This window comes from Lethenteron reissneri, chromosome 59, assembly GCF_015708825.2.
Source record: "Lethenteron reissneri isolate LAM-NWPU_2019-01 chromosome 59, ASM1570882v1, whole genome shotgun sequence".
NCBI classification, from domain to species: Eukaryota; Metazoa; Chordata; class Hyperoartia; order Petromyzontiformes; family Petromyzontidae; genus Lethenteron; species Lethenteron reissneri.
The window spans coordinates 4,647,957-4,668,729 of NC_083837.1; the positions used below are offsets into that span (position 1 = coordinate 4,647,957).

The following is a 20,773-nucleotide window of genomic DNA, read 5'->3' on the forward strand; positions in this document are numbered from 1 at the left end:
TCGCTGATCAATGACACAAATCCTTTTCCCAGGCCCCCAATTGTTCACAGATGCTGCTGTTTGTCATTCGGGAATTTCCCATAAATCCATTTACCTGGACTGAATTGCCATTCTGCAAGTCAATACCCACTCTTCTTCAAATTACGCACTTAATTTTTCTGCAACTCGGTGAAAAGGCCAGCTGCTTCCTCGCTCGCTTGATTTTTTTCGTATTATTTTATTATTATTATTTTTCACGGCAGCTTTCTGTTACCGTATACGGCCGGGCGGCTCAGCCGCGGAGTGAGTGGCCGTGCAAGTGGAAGCCTTGCGAGTTTGCGTCCTGAATCGGGGGGTTGACTAAAACTACGCAATGAGCTCACGCAGCTCTTTTTTCAGAAGCGACCCGGCCCGTCACAAACCACAGCTCACCGAAGTGGCTTATCAATCATCACGTGGAAATGTAGAGCGGAGAAAACCCACGCGACCACGGTGAGAGAGAGAGACGCACGCAAACTCCAAATGTACACAGCAGGCTTCGTCAGGGTCTGGACCGAACCCACGACCTCCTGTATACCAGGCGAGGTAGTTAATATCTCCTAGCCACCATGATGATGATGATGAGAGAGAGACACGCAAACTCCAAATATACAGCAGATGTCAGGGTCGGGATCGAACCCACGACCTCCTGTATACCAGGCGAGGTAGTTGACTCGGCCATAATCCTTGCGGGGTCGAGAAAGTCGGTACCCCCTCGTGGTACCGAAGTCAACTGTGGTTGACCTTTGGATAGTCTCACCCCCACCGTAAGGATCTAACATTTCAAGCTGGCTCAGCACTGTAAAGAGAATAGGAGCATGGTTTCGATGCTCAAATTGAGCAGGGAATCACTTCCTATTTCTTATTTCTTTTTTATTTGACCAGGTTTATGCATCACCGAGCTATTATCTCTCTTTCAGAAGTGACCTGGCCACGAATGATAGCTTCACAAAGTAGCTTATCACGTGGATATGTGGTAGAGAAAAACAAGAGGACCACGGAGAAAAATCTACGCACCCACGGGGAGAGAGACACGCAAACTCCAAATATACGGCAAGCGTCAGGGTCAGTGTCAAACCCTCGACCTCCTGCATACCAGGCGAGGTAGTTGACATCTCCTAGCCACTGTGATGATGAGAGAGCGAGAGAGACACGCAAACTCCAAATATACAGCAGGCGCCAGAGTCAGGGTCAGGATCGAACCCACGACCTCCTGCATACCAGGCGAGGTAGTTAACATCTCCTAGCCACCGTGATGATGAGAGAGAGAGAGACACGCACACTCCAAATATACAGCAGGCGTCAGGGTCAGGGTCAAACCCCCGACCTCCTGCATACCAGGCGAGGTAGCTGACATCTCCTAGCCACCGTGATGATTAGAGAGAGACACGCAAACTCCAAATATACAGCAGGCGTCAGGGTCAGGATCGAACCCACGACCTCCTGCACACCAGGCGAGGTAGTTAACATCTCCTAGCCACCGTGATGATGAGAGAGAGAGAGAGAGACACGCAAACTCCAAATATACAGCAGGCGTCAGGGTCAGGGTCAGGATCGAACACACGACCTCCTGCACACCAGGCGAGGTAGTTAACATCTCCTAGCCACCATGATAATGAGAGAGAGAGACACGCACACTCCAAATATACAGCAGACATCGTAAGGGTCAGGATCGAACCCACGACCTCCTGCATACTAGGCGAGGTAGTTAACATCTCCTAGCCACTGTGATGATGAGAGAGAGACACGCAAACTCCAAATATACAGCAGGCATCAGGGTCAGGATCGAACACACGACCTCCTGCACACCAGGCGAGGTAGTTAACATCTCCTAGCCACCGTGATGATGAGAGAGAGACACGCAAACTCCAAATATACAGCAGACGTCAGGGTCAGGGTCAGGATCGAACACACGACCTCCTGCATACCAGGCGAGGTAGTTAACATCTCCTAGCCACCGTTATGAGAGAGAGAGAGACACGCACACTCCAAATATACAGCAAGCGTCAGGGTCAGGATCAGGATCGAACCCACGACCTCCTGCATACCAGGCGAGGTAGTTAACATCTCCTAGCCACCGTGATGATGAGAGAGAGACACGCACACTCCAAATATACAGCAGGCATCAGGGTCAGGATCGAACACACGACCTCCTGCATACCAGGCTAGATAGTTAACATCTCCTAGCCACCGTGATGATGAGAGAGAGAGACACGCACACTCCAAATATACAGCAGGCGCCAGAGTCAGGGTCAGGATCGAACCCACGACCTCCTGCACACCAGGCGAGGTAGTTAACATCTCCTAGCCACCGTGATGATGAGAGAGAGAGACGCGCACACTCCAAATATACAGCAGGCGTCAGGGTCAGGATCGAACACACGACCTCCTGCATACCAGGCAAGGTAGTTAACATCTTGCTGGTGTGGAGCCCCTTTGATTTGCTGTCACCGCATTGTTAATGACCGTGACATTCGCTGACCAATTATTCTCGTTACAGTTCAACGCTTAAATCTTGACTCAAAGCTTTCGCGACTGCAGGAATTAATATTATTTGGGTCTTTCGGTAAGGTTACGTAGATAGGTTCAAAGAAAATAACAAAAACTACGACGTTTCGACCACAACACATGCGATCGTTATCCTCCTCGTAATCCTCCTGATGACGATCCCTTGCGTCGTGATCGAAACGTCGTAGTTTTTTTGTTATTTTCTTTGAAACCAAAGAAAATAGTTCAATGCTTTCCGAGTGATATCTGGAATTCCGTTCTCTTTTAAGGCAGCTGCACTTATCCTTGTGTATCTCCTTTTTGCAGTTTGATATATAAGCACATAGGGCCCTTTATGCAAACTGCGTCTCTCACAATCATCGAGGAATTACAGACGAGTGGAAAAGGCGGCAGTCAGTCGGTGAGCCGGCACTACCAACGATTGACCAAGCTCTGCAGTCCTCTGTGTAAGAAGATGTTTCCAGCCAATTACATGTGCGAGGGGACAACGCTCGATCCCATTCGGAAGGGACAGCTGGAGATATGAATCCACACTTTTCCATATCGACTTCTGGCGAGCCATGGCATGATACCTCGTCAATGCCCGCAAGGAGTTTCGCAACATCTCTGTGCGACCCATCAACCCCCGCTGCTGCCTCCACAGTGCTGGGTTAGAGGCCACGCGCAGTAGCATAGCCACCGTCCACCCGGCTAACATCATGATGTCACTTAAAACCTTCGTGATTGCAGGAATTCATATTCTTTTGTTTTTTCGGTAAAGTCACGTAGATAGAAAATACAATTAATAAAAAAAATATATATTAAAAATAAAAGTTAAAAAAGAAAAAAAATTCGATCGCAACACAAGCGATCGAAACGTAGTGGGTTTTTGTTTTTTTATTATTTTTATTTTTTACTTTATTTTTTATTAGATTTTTTATAAATTCTATTTTCTATCTACGTGACTTTACCGAAAGAACCAAAGAATATAAAATGTCACGTGTTCTCTGCTTTTCTACCGTAGTGTTTGCTAATCATTTACCAACGAGCGTAGAATAGGAATACAAATAAATATCAACGTTTTCTTACCATCGTGGTCTCAGCAATGGAGCCGAAGCTGTTGATGAAAATATTGCACGTCACGTTGACAGGATCGCCTGCGGAGAAAGAAAAAATAGAGACGCACGGTCACGGGAAAATATTTTTTGACAAAATAACTTCGCCGTAACGTTCCATCACAAGCGAGTGGCAAAATTAATCAACAGCGAGTCACCGCTTTTACAAAATTACTTCGCATCGATCGTTGAACGTCACGCAGACGAGGGATGAATTTTTAGTTTGCGCGTGCGTGCGTGCGTGAGTGAGACACAGACACGACCGTGTGCTACGCTCCTGCTGCTTGACTACGACCTCGGTGTCCCAGACTCGCAAAGGCTGACTGGATAATATTAGCTCGTCCTCCAAGTGCGCCTACACGCAAAGGCAAAAGAGGCGCTTGCAGTGGCGAGATGTTAACTACCTCGCCTGGCATGCAGGAGGTCGTGGCTTCGACCCCGACCCTGACAACGCCTGCTGTACATTTGGAGTTTGCGTGGCATTTGCGTGGCATTATCTCCGGATCCTCCGTTTTTTCTTTCCGCATTTTATAGAGAGGACTTTGGTATTTTTTTAGCTGCTGCTATGCATTTCCGCGCAATAAGCCCCTTCGTTGAGCTGTCATTCGTGGCCAGGTCGCTTCTGAAAAGGAGCTATACAGCTCAGTGGGGCCTTACCTTGTAAAATTAATATTAAAAAAACTGTTCATCGTTTACGCGACGGCAGACTTCTCTAACTCTGTGAGGGATGGGTTCTGCGGCTGCACCACGTGCGCTTCCCAACTGGCTCCAGGATGTATGCAGCGCGCAGCCTCGATCGCGCTGGCGAAGCTGCGCAAAGAAATGCATTGTGGGCCGAGTTGATGAAACGCCGCAATCGGGATTGGATCGAATAGTTGTTTCCCCCTCCCACTGGAAGCAAATCCAGACGATTTAATTTAAGAGGATTTCCCGTTTTGGTAAAGTGATATTGAAATCCACGCCAGTTAATTACCCGATATAGCAGAATGAGCAATCTTCAATATTAAAGGTCGGAGGGGTCAATGAAATTAGATATTCACATCAATGTGCAGTGATGTCATCGGCAAGGTGTGCGCACCGCATGAAACGTTTGATAAACTGCATGACCTCCATAGAGGTCACACCTTCAAATCTGGGAAGTCCGCTCGGGTTAATCCAATTTTTACTTTTCTAACTATTGCTTAAATGCCCCACTTCAATCGCCCATACCCTTACCTTGACATTGACTACCACTATTGAATTAAACAACTAAAAACGAAAAAACTATTTTTATTTTGCCACGTAAGGCCCACACTGCGCTATATCGCTCTTTTTCAGAAGCGGCCTGGCCATCGCAACTGATAGCTCAACGAAGTGGCTTATCGTCGCGTGGAAATGCATCACGGGCAAAAAAAAAATCTTCACGCGCGATGCCGATTCTAAACGTGGAGGGGAAAAAACCAGAGGACCCGGAGAAAAATCCACGCGAACCACTGGGAGGGAGAGAGAGAGAGACACGCAAACCCCAAATATAGAGCAGACGCCAGGGTTGGGATCAAATCCACGGCTTCCCGCATACCGAGCGAGGGACCTAACATCTCCTAGCCACCGTAGCAACCCACTTTGCCGAATTGTGAAGGAGCAGTCCATCAGCAGCGAGTGTCGTAATTCAATTAGGGGGTGGGGGTGGGGGTGGGAAGTAGATTTATTTTTTCTGGTGAAAGTTAAACCACCGTCATGCCATCTGGCGCCCATCGTTTGTCCTCTGAAGGGGACATTCGTCCAAATTGTCCCAACTACGGCAACAGAATCAAGGTAACTGTGCCGTTGTCGGCACTTGGCAAAGAACCGCCAACGATAGGCAAAAAAAAATACGATGAAGATATTAGCTCACAGGATAGTGTTGTACGATTACGTTTGATAAATATCCTTGTCCGTTTACACGTTTGTACAATGGTCACCTTATATCTGTTCGGTGTTGCTCTCTCACATAGTTAGTAATTGCATTGCGATCGGTTTAGTGATAATCTGCACCGAGCAGACTTGCGCTGCAGGGAGTTTATTTGCCGCGGGTTTGTGTTTGCGCACTATTTTCGATTTCTCACGTGACCCGCCAGTTGCTTTTGTGCCGATTCCTCTTTGCCGTCATTCACCGTTCTTGTACATTTTGTTCGCTTTTTTGCATTTTCGTCGTTTTTTCGGTGACCCCCGGTCAAATCTGGCAAATGGGAGACCCTATCCTGCTGCCCTGAGTTCTCAACTGGTTCTGGTTCCACCAAATCGTCCCACGACTTGAGACTAAACCCAAGTCACAACGTCCGTCTGGTCAAACATCCAATGGGGCAAATGCTTATTCCCCCTTATTTGTACTCTTTGGTTCTTTCGGTAAAGTCACGTAGGTAGGAACATAAATAACACTGGTCAACAACAAAAAATATTTTTTTCTGGCCTGGACTTTTGCAGCTGTTTTAGACTAATTTCAGGGTGCTGATTCAAAATGTGATCTCTATCACATCTAATTTTTATGCTATCGGCATACCCCATTTTCATTGATTTTACCCAAAATTAACTCTGTCACTTATGATTGCAAGTTGTTGCGAGTCAGTGACTGCTTTAGTGTTAAAATATGGCGCTGTATTTTTAGGATAGTGTTTTTATAATATAATTTTATGTAGATATCCACATTCATTTAATATTTTTCTTCTGCAGTTTTTATTGAAAATGAAATATTTGATATCTCAAAAACCTGATGTGATAGACAAAAACTGACGCCAAATTTGGAATCAGCACCCCAAAATTACCTTAAAAACCCGTTGGAATACCTTATGCCAGAAAAAGTGTGTTGACCAGTGTAATAGATCACGACGTTTCGATCGCAACAACAAGCAATCGTCTTCAGGTGAGAGAGAGAAGCATGCCGCCTCTACCGGGAGGATTTCCACACAACTCAGACATAACTTCAACCGAGAAGATGGATGCAAAATTGAGCAATCTTTGGAAGGACGTTGACCAACCAGGTAAAGTGTTAACTGTCGTGTTAGCCTACTCTTTGAGTTGCATTACATTTCTAAATGTTGTTAAGTTTGATATCTAAGCTTCCTTTCCCTTTTTATAACTTTATATTAAGTTCACTTGCTTGCTTGCTTGCGTGCTTGCTTGCTTACGACCGTGCAAATCTTTCGGTCGTTTTTTAACCCACTTCCCGTGATCCAATCGAGCTGACATTTTGCACACAGAATCGTTGTGCGTGACAATTAATTTTCGTGAAAATTTTTTCCAAAATTTTACACTGTTTAGGGAAAAAATATTTAATATTTAATTACCAATTGCTTAATGCTGGCAGACAATCATCTGACCCATAGGTGGCAGCCATCTCAAGCCAGAGGACGAGAGGACTGTAGCCGCCCGTTTCATGATGACGCAAATGTTGACTAACCACATGGCATGAAATCCCTGCCCCCACGCTGCACAATGGAGACTATTTATAGAGCAGTTAAATTGAAGCCGCCAGGTTCTTGAAAGTGGTAAAACGGGTCAACGCTAGTGCCCTCGGGAATATACGGGGCATGTCAAGAGGTGATCTTTCATTTTTAAATCCTTTATATTAACTTCACTTGCTTGCTTGCTTACTCAAGAAAAACAGAAATGAATAATAAAATGAAACCGATGCCACGCATATAAAAGATTTATAGTGAAAAACTTTGTTTTTACGGGTTAATTTTTTCTCTCTCTCACCTAAGCCCTCTTTGAATTTCACCCCCACCCTCTCGCCCGTTACGGCCTCCCCTCCCTCCCCCCCTCTCGGATCTATATAATGCCTCGCCACAACGGAATACTTGTCTCTCTCACCTGAAGACGATTGCCTGTTGTTGCGATCGAAACGTCGTGATCTATTATTAATTTTCCTACCTACGTGACTTTACCGAAATAACCAAATAGTATGATTTACTGCAGTCGCGAGAGCTTCAAATCAAGATTTAACCCCTTATTGGCAACCCATTATTTTTTACATCACAGTTGCTGAGCATAAGGTCCCAATAATACCCGAGTGGCTGGCAACAGGCAACACGACCGGCAGTCCACAGCAAAGGTTTTTGTTATTTTGTTGGGTTAGATCGCGTTCAGTATAAATGTGTCGTTAACCCGGGCGAAACGTCAAATTGTAAACGTTTCGGGTTTGACTCTCCAGCACACCAGGTGTGTCGCTGAACTAGTAACTAATTGGCGCGTTTTGTTCACGCGACAAACCTTACTAATTGGCTGTGTCGAGTGGTGGCGGGGTTAACGACGCATTGATATTTTACTCGATCTAACCGGAAAAAAAAACCACTCTACTATAGATAATATTGGTCACGAAAGCCGTCCCCTGCTACATGTTAAACTACTGACAGTGAAATAGATTAAGAGTTAACGCATTTCTTGAAATTGAGTTAGGTTGTGAGAACTTCTGAAGCAACACGTTGAGAGTGGCTTCCAAAACCAAGCAGTGCTGGGGAAGAAGCAGTAAGAAGTGAAGTGACCTGCAGTTTGGTGAGTGGGCGAGTTGGTGGGTGAGCAAGTGAGCGAGTGGTGATGAGCGGTGGTGCAGCGGTTAGCAGCGCTGCGCTACAAAACCCAGCGAACCGAGTTAGATTCCCACTTACGGCCAAAACCAGCGACGATTATCTAAACCGGTCGTGGGGCCTTGTCCAAGGTCGACTCAGCCTAAAATGTGTGCCTGGTGTGGTGTGTAATAATAATAATAGTTCAATTTGTAACGCGCGCAAATTTGCAGACGTAATGGCCGCAACTCAGAGGCGCGGAGCCAAGCTCAGAGTCGCTCGAAAGCGTGATTGTAGAGGTGAGTTTTTAAGTGTCTCTTGAAGGAGGCGATTGAGGTGATGCTGCGAATGTGCAGAGGGATTATCGTTCCAGACTGTTGGGGCTGCCACCGAGAAGCGGCGCATTGACACGATGACCATCCTGGATCTTGGTATCAAGAGGAGGTCGTGTAAACATCGCCACTGGGGAGACAAAGGTGGGCGGGCGTGGTTGCAGGCCACCCACCCCCTCGTGTGCCGTGCTTCATAGGTGCTACTCGCTAACAGCACTTGCCCCAACAGTCTGTTGAGGCTACACGGGGAGTCTTTGTCTTTGAGTGTTGGAGCAACCTGCAGTGTGGTTGTTGAACGCGGCATAGATGAGATGAAATAGTCTGGCAACATGGGTAGATGAATCAAAGTTCATGGGTAACATTAACCATGGTAGTAGCTATAAGAGAGTCGCTAGGAGGTGAGTGAGTGAGTGATTGCGGTGAGTGAGTGATTGCGGTGAGTGATTGCGGTGAGTGAGTGGGTGAGTGAGTGAGTGAGAGTGAGTGAGTGAGAGTGAGTGAGTGAGTAAAAGAGTGAGTGAGAGAGAAAGAGTGTGTGAGTGAGTGCGGTGAGTGAGTGAGTTAGTGAGAGAGAGAGTGAGTGAGTGAGAGTGAGTGAGTGAATGTGTGTGAGAGTGTGAGTGAGTGCGGTGAGTGAGTGAGAGAGAGAGTGAATGAGTGAGAGTGAGTGAGTGCGGTGAGTGAGTGCTGGATCAATCAATCTGACTGTTTCCCTAACTCTGAATTATCCGAGGGCCAGTGAGAGTTAGGAGCTGACTTCACCACCGCACATATGACAGCAGTATTCACCACTTGTTTGGGACTTCGAGCTCAATTTCAAGTTGTCGGTCCAACGTCCGATTTACACAAGAGCCTGAAGACGAACGACTACCGACGCATATTCATTCGAGGCAAGTGTTTAATGCATGCTGCACAATGTACTGATGCACGGTTTTTACATGAGTTAGAAAAATGGTCCATTACCTTGACTGACCTATATCCTAAACTATAAACTATTTTTGTTATTCTACCAGGTAAGGCCCACTGAGCTACGTGGCTCTTTTTCAGAAGCGACCTGGCCACAAATGATAGCCCAACGAAGTGGCTCGTCATGCGGACATTTACAGCAGCCGAATGCCCTAACCGCACGGTGATTCTAAATGTGGAGAGAAAAACCGGAGGGCCTGGATAGAAATCCACTCAACCACGCGGAGAACATACAAAAGGGACCTCCTGTGTACCAGGTAAGGTAGTTAACATCTCGCCACCATGGCAGACCACGGCCGACCCCTCGATAGATTGTCGTGGACCAGAGTGCGTCAGGGTCGGCATCGAACCGACGACCTCCTGCATAACCAGGGCAAGTACGTGCCAGCGCAAGTGTTCAATGGACAATTCCTACAAAAAATGTGATATCAATGCAAGTGGTATTTAATCCTAGAGCCCACGTGCTTCCCAGATTCGGGGCTCAATCAAAGCAACCTCGGACAATTCCTACAAAAATGTGATATCAATGCCAGTGGCATTTAATCCTAGAGCCCACGTGCTTCCCAGATTCGTGGCTCAATCAAAGCAACCTCGGACAATTCCTACAAAAAAATGTGATATCAATGCAAGTGGCATTTAATCCTAGAGCCCACGTGCTTCCCAGATTCGAGTATCCCGGCTTCAGTGGCTCAATAAAACATCCTCGGACTGGCTTCGATTTCACCGGGTCTCATCAGCAGTGCAGAGCCCATTGGACCATTGCTGCTGGGCATCCTGATGTCGTGGATTCAGGCCTTCCACCAGCGAGACAGGGCCCAAGCAGGAGCAATTATCATCCAAACCAAACCGCATGAGTCTCTCCCTCCTCGGCTATCGGTATCGGGCTTTGCGCTTCAATGGAGAGGCAAGCACTGATAGTGGACAGCACGGGAATCTGGGAACATTCCTTCATGAATAACAACAACAACAAGAATCACATTCGAGTTCGAAGGATTCACGACCATGTTATTTAAAAGTTAAGCAAAATTGCACGGCAAGAGTTCACTCTATGATTTAGCATGAATTTCGGTCGTTACGATTCGCTACGCAGTCATTACCACGTCCAATACGTGTAATTCTACACCACATTTGACACCGGTGCCGAGTGTGTGAGCAGAGGATTTAAGTCGCACTCGCGGGGTCACAAGCAGCAACGCACGCACACACAAAGGCAAAGATTCCCCCCCCCTCCCCGTGTAGCCTTAACAGACTGTTGGGGCAAGTGCTGTTGGCGAGCAGCACCTATGAAGGCCGGCACGGCACACAAAGAAATGGGTGGCCAGCACCACGCCCGGCCGCCTTTGTCACCCTAGTGGCTATCATTACAAACCGCACCAGGTACTCATTTGAGGCCGAGTCAACCTAGAGGCGAGGCCCAAGACCAGTTCGTGTAATCGTCGCCGGTGTTGGCGGCCGTGAGCGGGAATCAAACTCGGGTCGCCGGGTTCGTTGCGCAGCGTGGCGCTAACCGCCGCACCACCGCACCACCGCTCTCTGCACGCACGCACGCACGCACACAGACCATCGTGGGCGCTGCGGCATTAGCATTTTAATTTCCGTAGAGCTCAGGGAGACAGATTGCTCGATGTGCCCTTTCTGCTCGTGTTTTATAGCCGGCTTTTTTTTGTTCACGCGTCTTTGTTGTTGTTGTTGTTCAGGATTCTGACCCGATGCTCCGATATTATCAGCGAGGGGTGTTACCTATCTCTTCGCGGCTGCATCTCTTAAGAAAGCGAGCGGAGCCCTCTGCAGATGCGCACGCAGGCATGCACACGTATCGTTGTTGTTGTTGCTGTTACCCCGCGCACTTTGCGTGCAGCGTTGGTTGTTATGAATTATGCATCGGAGCGGTGCTACAAATGATAATATTTAAAACAGAGCTCCTTCGTGCGTTGACATAGAAGCATGCAGGACGTCAAAGGTGGACAAAAAACGCACACTGGCTTTGTGAATTCAGAAGCTTTGGAAAGGCATCCTACTCACTGGAGGGACTCTTTTGTATTTCTGTTCACCGAAGGGCAGGCATCGAATACCTGACTACATTTCAGGGCACCGAGGGGGGGGGAGGCAGTCAAAATCATCGATCAAATTAAACGACTCTGACCACGTGCAAGATGCACGGGCGAACGCGCGTGCGCGCGTGTGTTCATCCGTGTCCGTGCACTGTCAGTTTCGCTCCAGCACACGTGTGGGGGATTTTCCTACATCGCCGCTCCATTGACCTCGTCGAGGCCTACCACGTTACCATCAAGGAGCGGGGCCTCTGGGTTTGCGCTTTCAGCGTCCCTCTCAGCCTCCGTTCACGATCTAAAAAAAAGGACCTTTCGCGGCCGGTTCGGGGAAAATGCCCCGCTCACCTTAGAAGGCGACGATGGGAGGCCCTGTTTACCATCTCATATTGACCACCACGTTTTTGAGAACCCATCCATGGCTGCAGCAGTCAAATTTCCATTCGAGAGGCAGATCGATGGCCTGGCAAGGGCCTGTGGATTGCTCCCTCCTGGTCAACCCATGATGTGTACGATCACGCTGTTGGCTACGCACCCCCCCCCGATTAGCACAGCCGGTTTGCGGAAGAAGTTCGACATCTCATCGTCTTCAAATAATTTATACGGCGCCTTATCCAAGGCGCTTCACGCAGAATTAACAAGCCCAGGTAACGATGTGAAGCCTCCCGAGGGTCACGTGGCTTCTGGTGCGGCCACACCCACTCCGAGCCCCTCCCCTCCATTCCGCCCGCTGCGAAAACAGACGCCGCCAACCTTCCCTCCCTCTCCATCTCTCTTTCCCCTCCTGCCTCCTCGTCGTTGTCTTCAAATAATTTTATATAGCGCCTGGAACTAACAACGGCACGACGTGCGGATGCGACGGTGGCGACGAGGCGAGTGAAATAGATGAGAGGTAGAAATGGGGGGGAGGAGGAGGGGAGGGCATGTCTGCGATGAGGCGTTAATTCTGTGAAAGTGAAATTGATTGCAGTAGATGATGATGAACAGAATTGAATGACTAGCGAATGAGTGAGAGCCACGCACTGAGACCATGAAGAGGAAAAAGGTAACAGGTGGCGGTGATGAGGGGGAGCTTAAGGGGTCGTGGGGTGACCCGGGGGTAACAATAATTGCGTTTTGAGTGAGGAGAGGAAGCTAGCGAGAGAAGGTGACTGCTCAATGTGGAGGGGGAAGTTTGTTCCAGTGAAGGGGGGCGAGAGTGTAGAGAGGGGGAAAGCGTGGATTGAGCACAAGGAGGAGAAACAGAGAAAGAGAGAGACAACAAAGATTGAGAACCCAGAGCGCGAGAAGGCGACACGCAGAACGACACAAGCGTGGCAAGATATGGTGGGGCAAGACCACGGATGGATTTGTAGACCGCACAAACGTATGCCGATGACCTGGTAACTGCTGCTCACTCCGACCAAAGATAAAGATACCCCATATAGCCTTAGCAGACTGTAGGGGCAAGTGCTGTTAGCGAGCACCTATGAAGGCCGCAACAATACACGAGAGGGTGGGTGGCCAGCACCACGCCCGACCGCCTTTGTCTCCCCAGTGGCGATGTTTACATACCGCACCAGGTACGCATTTGAGGCTGAGTCGACCTAGGAGAGGCCCAGGATCGGTTCAGATAATCGTCACTGGTGTTGGCCGTGAGCGGGAATCGAACCCGTGTCGCCAGGTTCATAGCGCAGCGTGCTAACCGCTACACTACCGCTCCGACCAGGGAATTGTCCCAGGAGCAAGCTCCTCTGGCAGCTGATGATATGTTGGCTACGTCATGTAGCATGCCCAACTAACTGCCTATCCCAGACATTGTCCGTCTGGCGCTCTCACAGAGAAGTGCACCGCCACAACGTTCAACGACAACGGCCCGTGGAAGTTGACATCACCGAACTATACTCTTAGGTTTGTTCGGTAAAGTCACGTAGGAAAAAAATGTAATTAAAAATTAATAAAAGTTATAATAGAAATAAAATAATAAATCACGACGTTTCGGAGGCAACACAATCTCCGTCATCAGGTGGGACCGTCACAGCTAGATTTACTGTATCACTTGATACAGTATTATTACTTTTATACATTTTTTATTTTATTTTTTACCTACGTGACTTTACCGAAAAAAACCTAAGAGTATGAATCCTTGCAGACACGAAAGCTTCAAATCTAGAATCGCCGAACTACTTCCTGAGATTCTCTTCAAGCGACATGTTCTCCACAGACAACGTCGGTACTTTATCCCCCCCCCCCGCCCATTCGCTCAAGCTCTGCGGCCCTCTGCGTATTAAGGTGTTATCAGCCGGCTAATGAGCATTTCATACGTGCGGGCCGGAAAAACCGGAAGCACTCTACTACCCCATGCAGATGGACACAGTCGGCAATTAGTCCACGTGTTTGCTTGTACCGCCTTCTCCTGGCGAGCTAAGGGACACGGCAGCTGCTCGACGCCCACCCACGAGAAGGGAGTTTCGCAACAACATCGGTGTGTGTGCGCGCGGGTGATCCACCATCCCTCCTTCGCTGCTGCCTCCACAGTGCTGGATCACAGGCAGCCACTTGCAACAGCAGCAGCAGCAACAGCGTGGCTACTACTACCGCCACGCGGTTTATTTCTCTCCAAGATGAAACTCGGCTGCTTTAAAAGACTGTGCTCTGCGCAATGAGGTCACGTGCAGCTCCAAACCTTCCAGCTTTGGCTGCTTCTGGAATAAACAATTCGCCTGCCGTTTGACCGACAAAATGCGCAGCTAAATAATTCAAATGTCTAACGCGCATTGCATCCTATGATCCCAATGCGCAATGAATGAAAGCGGGAAGCAAATACAGAACCGGGGGAAATCGACAAAACTAAAAAATTAACCCGTAAAAACAAAGTTTTTCACTATAAATCCTTTATATGTGTGGCGGCTAGAGTCATCTGGCTTGAGATGGCTGCTACCTATGGGTCAGATGATTGCCTGCCACCATTAAGCAATTGGTAATTATATGTAATTTATTTTTTCCTAAAAAGTGTAAAATTTTGGGAAAAAATTTTCACGAAAATAAATTGTCACGCACAACGAGTTTGTGTGCAAAATGTCAGCTCGATTGGATCACGGGAAGTGGGTTAAAAAACGACCGAAAGATTTGCACGGTCGTAAGCAAGCAAGCGCGCAAGTGAACTTAATATAAAGGATTTAAAAAGGGAAGGCCACTTTAAAGAGATTGGGTTTTAAAAGCAGACTTGAATGTATCTACCGACTTTGACTGCCTGATTTAAAGTGGCAAGGCGTTCCATAGCTTGGGTGCCACGCTAACAAAAGTCCGATCGCCAAAAGAGTGCAACCTGTCGACCTGGGAGTGCTGAGCAGGTGCAGATCAAAATATCTTAAGGACCTTGATGGAATATATAAATGTATTAGTTCCTGCAAGTGATGTTGGGTGAGCCCTTTATAAGCCCTAGAGGTTAAAAGCAGCATCTTATAATCCACTCGGAATTTGACCGGTAGCCAATGAAGAGATAAGAGGACCTGGTGTAATCTGCTCACGGAATGGTGTAGGTGGTGTGAGCACTCCAGCAGCTTCTTTCTGAACAAGCTGGAATCTGCCCATTGCTGCAGTAACCCGTTGCAGTAGTAGAGTCGGGATAACACAAAAGCATGGACCAGTCTCTCCAATTCAGCAGGTGACAGGAAGCCATGCATTATGGTAATATTGCTCAGGTGGAAAAAAAGACATTTAAACCACTTAAGTTTTGGGATTATACACGCACACATATGCATCGAACATTTATTATGATTTACATTTTGTACGGGCGTTGCATCTGTGCATCCCAATGCGCCACCGTGTATGGCAAGCAGGAAATAAAGAGAACCAGCTGGGTAAATGGCCAGAACTCGTGGGGAGTGAAGGCCGGTTTAAAGAGGTGAGTTTTTTTGTTGGGAATAATCATTGTACTTGCCATTGTGCCTGTACTGGTGTCAATTTCCATACTCACACCGCCCTTCATGTGCTTACCCGAATCGTTTGTTCAATAAAAAAATACGTTTTTGATTTAAAAGAGGCGAGTGTTCAAGACAGAACTTAAAACAGCTCTAACGACACCCCGATTTTCTTTGTAGCCACAAAGCGTCGTCCCAGAAGCCCGCACTTGCAAAAGCGCCATCGGCCCAGGAACAGAGCCTTGACCTCAGGAGTCCTCAAGGGAAGAGGGTCCACGGATCTCAGGGCCCTCTCGTTGGAGAGTAAACACGAATCAGTTACTGCAGACCAGAGGTCGCAACCGGGTACCCGATACCCGTACCCTACCTGATACCCGGCTACCCGTACCCAGCCGGGTACGGGTACCCGTTTGCGACCCTGGTGCGGCCGGGTACGGGTACGGGTAGACCGTGAGTCACTGGTGAGTAACTGTTTGTCACTCATTTCCCAACGTCTTGTCTCTTCTCACAATTAAAGTTCCTAGAATCAACCCACCCGCGCCTGCAACATGGCTTCATCCCAGAGGTCGCAATCAGGTACCCGATACCCGTACCCTACCCGTACCCGGCCGGGTACCGGTAGGGTACGGGTACGGCGGTACGGGTACGCGTTTGCGACCCTGGTGCGGCCGGGTACGGGTACGGGTAAAGAATCAAAACCCGTTTGCGACCTCTGCTGCAGACACTGCGGGGTTAACTCACCGAGAGCGCTGTAAGGACCCAACACACTCCGGCGTGGATGCTTGCCGTCAAATCTAGAATTGAAGCTTTCGTGACTGCATAAATTAAACTCAGTTGGTTTATTCGGTAAAGTCAAGTATGTAGAAATAAAATAAAATTTAAATAAATTAAATAAAATAAAAATAAATCACGACGTTTTGAACGCAACACAAACGCTCATCATCAGGTGGAAATGGGGTAAAACACATAGTGAGGGAATACACAGGGGGACACCATGTACATATTTCTAGATTTGAAGCTTTCGTGACTGCAAGGATTCATTCTTAGGTTTTTTCACGTAGGTAAAAATTTTAATTTTAATTAATAAAAGTAAAATTTAATTTTAAAAAAATCACGACGTTTTGGAGACAACACAAGCTTCCGTCTTCAGGTGGAACCGTCACAGCACGATAGCTGTATCAAGTATATTAATTAATTTTAATTTAAAATTTTACCTACGTGACTTTACCGAAAAAACCTAAGAATATGACCACGTAGATAGCACGTAGACAACGGCAAACTGCATGGAGGAAAAATACAGCAGGAAGATGGGAGACGAGAACTCAACAAACCTTAGAAACATAATGTGATGCAAACCAGTCGGCTTACCGTCAGATGGGATGGAAGCCACTGACAAGATGAACTCTCGCGGCATGGAGGGATGGAGCAATGGCGCGCGGTGAAGATGGGGAACACAACAAAAGGGTCATCCCGCTTCGAAAGCGACGACCATCTGAATAGGAGACAAGAGACACAATCACATCTGCTCGGAACATCGCTGTGGGAGAAAGGTACAGGATGAGGTCATCGGGTGAGTTTGGGAAGGGGGAAGGGGGGGCTTCAAATGCGCACGCACGTGCGCGTTGATCGTTCGTCGTTCAATCGAACGCGATCATCCTCTGAAACATTTCACTAAGCCGTGGCGAAAGAGAAAAACAATTAAGCGCGCGTTAACGCTCATGCGGAACAGGGTAACGCATTAAATACCGCGCGTGTCTATTTCACGCACGCGGTGAGTCCTTCCGCACCTTCGATTAGCACGGTTGGCTACGTACGGCGTCCGAAGCAGCGTTCAACGTACGGGCGCACGCATGCATGTGGCAGAGAAAGCACGCGTCGGCAAAAGTGGGATGCCGGGTCACGTCGATAACGAGCGAAAGTGGAAAATGAATCATTTTCACTTAAAACACGTGAATGTATTGGATATATTAAAAACACAAAGCCTCACCCGCGTACTAGTCCTGCACTGACAGTCGAGTCTACCCCATGGACGGACGGTAATTTTACCCGCCAATTTGATCTTTTGCAATGTGATGTAACACTGTCATAAACAGTTGTAAACTTAACACAAATAGAATAATGAATGCAGTAGCAGGAGCATTAGAGCTCAATTTTTAATGACACAGTGATGTGTGTGATTTATGACGGCGATTAGTCAAGAGGAATGCATCCCTAATAGATGCGGGGGAAGGGGAGGGGGGAATTGACATCTGTGTGTTTGCACTGCCCGCATGTAACGAAGCACAGATCAGGGAAGCGTTTAAAATCCCTGTGGAGCATTACCCAAATGTACTTTCGATCAAACTCTTCGGCCCGTATCAGGACAGGAAATCCTGCCCGGTATATTGGGCCGAAACAAATGTGCATAGCGCACGCAAGCATTGCAGAGAGCCCGCAGGGTTTTTAGGCACAGTGTCATCTCTGAAGAAAAACGTTTGCACACGTGAAGAAGAATTCTATAAAAATTATTTCGGGTCACACGGCGCCATCCCAAGTATGTGGGTGTCGTGGTGGCAATGAGATGTTAACTCCCTCGCCTGATATGCAGGAGGTCGTGGGTTCGTTCCCGACTGGCGCCTGCTGAATATTTGGAGTTTGCGTGTATCTCTCTCCCCGTGGTCGCGTGGATTTTTCTCCGGGTCATCAAGTTTTTCCACTCCACATTTAGGATCAACATCACACGTTTAGAGAATTTGGCTGCTATTAATTTCCAAACGACGATCCACTTCGTTGGGCTGTCATTTGTAACCACGTTGCTTCTGAATAAGAGCTATACAGCTCAGTGGGCCTTACCCGGTAAAAAAAATATAGATTTAAAATTAAAAAGTCACTGGGGAAAGGTCACCCGGGGGTCGTTGTCACTGCCACAAGGTCATTAGGTCGGCGTCACGCCCCCCCGGGACGCTGGGCTGGCTGAAAGTAGCTCGCGACTCGAGGCGTGTCGTTGTCCTATGAGAAGCTACGAGAGACCATGAACCTGAACAACCTTGGATGATAATTTGGAATCGACGAGCATAAATGTTTAAATGCCGACGTAGCCGTGATTCTATATATTTTCTTCTAAAATTGCAATTTTAATTATAATGAGAAAAGGAAGCCACTGGAGCTACGCACTTTTAAATCATCGTTTAGATTGCAAACTAATTTCTTTAGAATTACTGTTTTGTGTTTAGTGTGGTGTGCTTCCCTCCGCACCTCCAATTACCAGAGAAAACATCGCTGTTTTTGCAGCTGTAATTTCAGCTAACAACGCTGCTGTAATGGTCATTACAATTGACCTCCGGGTCATTAATGAGCACACGATGCGAAAGTGGAACCTCCGGGCCCTGTCTGTAAAGGTCGGTGGCTGGTTTCAGAGTGCTCCGACGTACGAAGCAATTCCTTCCGGAAAACTGCCAACAACAATTTTATTCACGAATCTGGGCAGAATATATATATTTTTTAATGTCAAACGTCCAACGGTCAATCATCAAGTCTGTAAATGGCGAGAAAACCTCCCATCGTGACAGAATAACAGCTCGGGCTGGAAAAACCCCGAGTTGGAATCGACACGCACGCATGTGTGAAGAACACGTGGCCGATTTGTTAAACCGCCAGCATTTCCTGAAGAAATGCATTGTGGTTTTGTTGTCTTGGATCACCATCAAAAATGAATTTGAGCCCATGTGGCCAACTGACAGCAGGATGTGTAGTAGTGCGGATTTGGGGACTCGCCATGTATGGTTGCCAGCAGCGAGCATTCGTGACTGTAGTGTGCTGATGAGTCCTATTGAGGACGAAACCAGTCCAAAGTTTCCTATCGCTGCTGCTGCTACGGCCAAGTCGGTCACATTTGCTCGAATGAATTTGATGGTGAACTTAGACAAAGAGGACCACAATGCACTTCTTCAGGAACTGCTGATGATATTTTTTGCCTAATGCATAAATGGCCGTTGGAAGCAAATGTCTGCGTTTTGCGTTTAGTTTGTTGCCCTTCCCCCCGCACCTTTGATTAGCGCGTTTGGATACGTACGGTGCGAAATAAGTTAAACATATACACGTACAAATGTCTGACTTGCAAGTCGTCTCCAAAGCGAATGATCCTTCATCAATTGGACCCATGAACTTGAACAGAGCTACTAAAATTGAGTGTCCTTGGAATGTACCTGTATGCAAAACGTGCTAAGAATTTCCCAGCAGGGCAGGGCTAAGTGACATATTTGGGGCTAATAATACCGGATCATGTGATGTGGATAATATCCAAATTCGTGTTCCACACCGATTTAAAAATGCTAATTTTGTATTCTGGATCAGATCGGTTGATGAAATACAAATAAAATTAAATAAATTATATGGAATCTTGTTCATAGCGTGTTCATATATCGTGCAACAACATACATTTGTGAGCTGTTTGTCGTTTTGTTCAGCAATAAAAATCCATAATTTTATGCTTTAAAAACGTTATTTAAAATATTATTTTTAATAGTGTGTATCTTCCATAATACGAGGGTTTTAGGGTTAAATAATATAATATTTACGCGATCTAACCCAAAAAAAACTCTATTATGGATGATATTGGTCGCAAAAGCCTCCTACGTGTTTAACTGAGCGTGTTTCTTGTTTGTCTCTTGACTGCGAGTCTTAAATACATTATTGTTATACAAAATATAACAATAGATTTGACCCTTTCTGCCAATACAACAGGTGTTAAGATCTAGACTTAAAGCTTTTGTGACTGCAGGAATTAATATTCTTCTTCACGTAGAACAAAATTTTTACAAAAAACTACGACGTTTCGATCGCAACACAAGCAATCGTCATCACGATCATCACGAGTGCTTGTGTTGCGAACGAAACGTCGTAGTTGTTTGTAAATTGTTTGTTCTACGTGTCTTTACCGAAAGACCCAAAGAATATGTGTTAAGATGTTCAAACACCAAATAGAAACCTTTTGCAAGTAATAAAATCTGCATTAACCACACGTGCTTGTGGCGAACATGCAAACAAACATGCTCTGATAATACTGGTAGGAACCTCCTGGTTACACCAGCCCACAGGGGATTATTGTGTCCGTCCGTCCGTCATGCAGGGAGGGGCTGGGTGGGGAGGGAAGGGCTGGGTGGGAAGGGGAGGGTGGGGAGGGGCTGGGTGGGGAGGGAAGGGCTAAGTGGGAAGGGGAGGGTGGGGAGGGGCTGGGTGGGGAGGGAGGGGCTGGGTGGGAAGGGGAGGGTGGGAAGGGGCTGGGTGGGGTGGGTGGGGAGGGGCTGGGTGGTGAGGGTGGGGAGGGTGGGGCTGGGTGGGGGGTGGGAGGGGTGGGGCTGGGTGGGGAGGGGCTGGTCACCCCGTGGTGCCCTTATAAAGCTCAAC

General features: G+C 47.4%; 1 protein-coding gene across 3 annotated transcripts in view; it reads right to left on the minus strand.

The window, feature by feature from the left end:
• Window positions 1-20,773, minus strand: part of LOC133357684 (glycine receptor subunit alpha-2-like) — a 140,121-nt gene that overhangs the window by 65,764 nt on the left and 53,584 nt on the right. For 2 of the 3 annotated variants that reach the window (XM_061575775.1, XM_061575776.1), the window contains exon 3: window positions 3,595-3,662. In XM_061575775.1, coding sequence (XP_061431759.1) covers window positions 3,595-3,662 — 68 coding nt within the window. Of the gene's footprint in view, window positions 1-3,594; window positions 3,663-16,756; window positions 16,881-20,773 lie in introns of all 3 variants that reach the window. The other variant, XM_061575777.1, reaches the window with a different exon arrangement.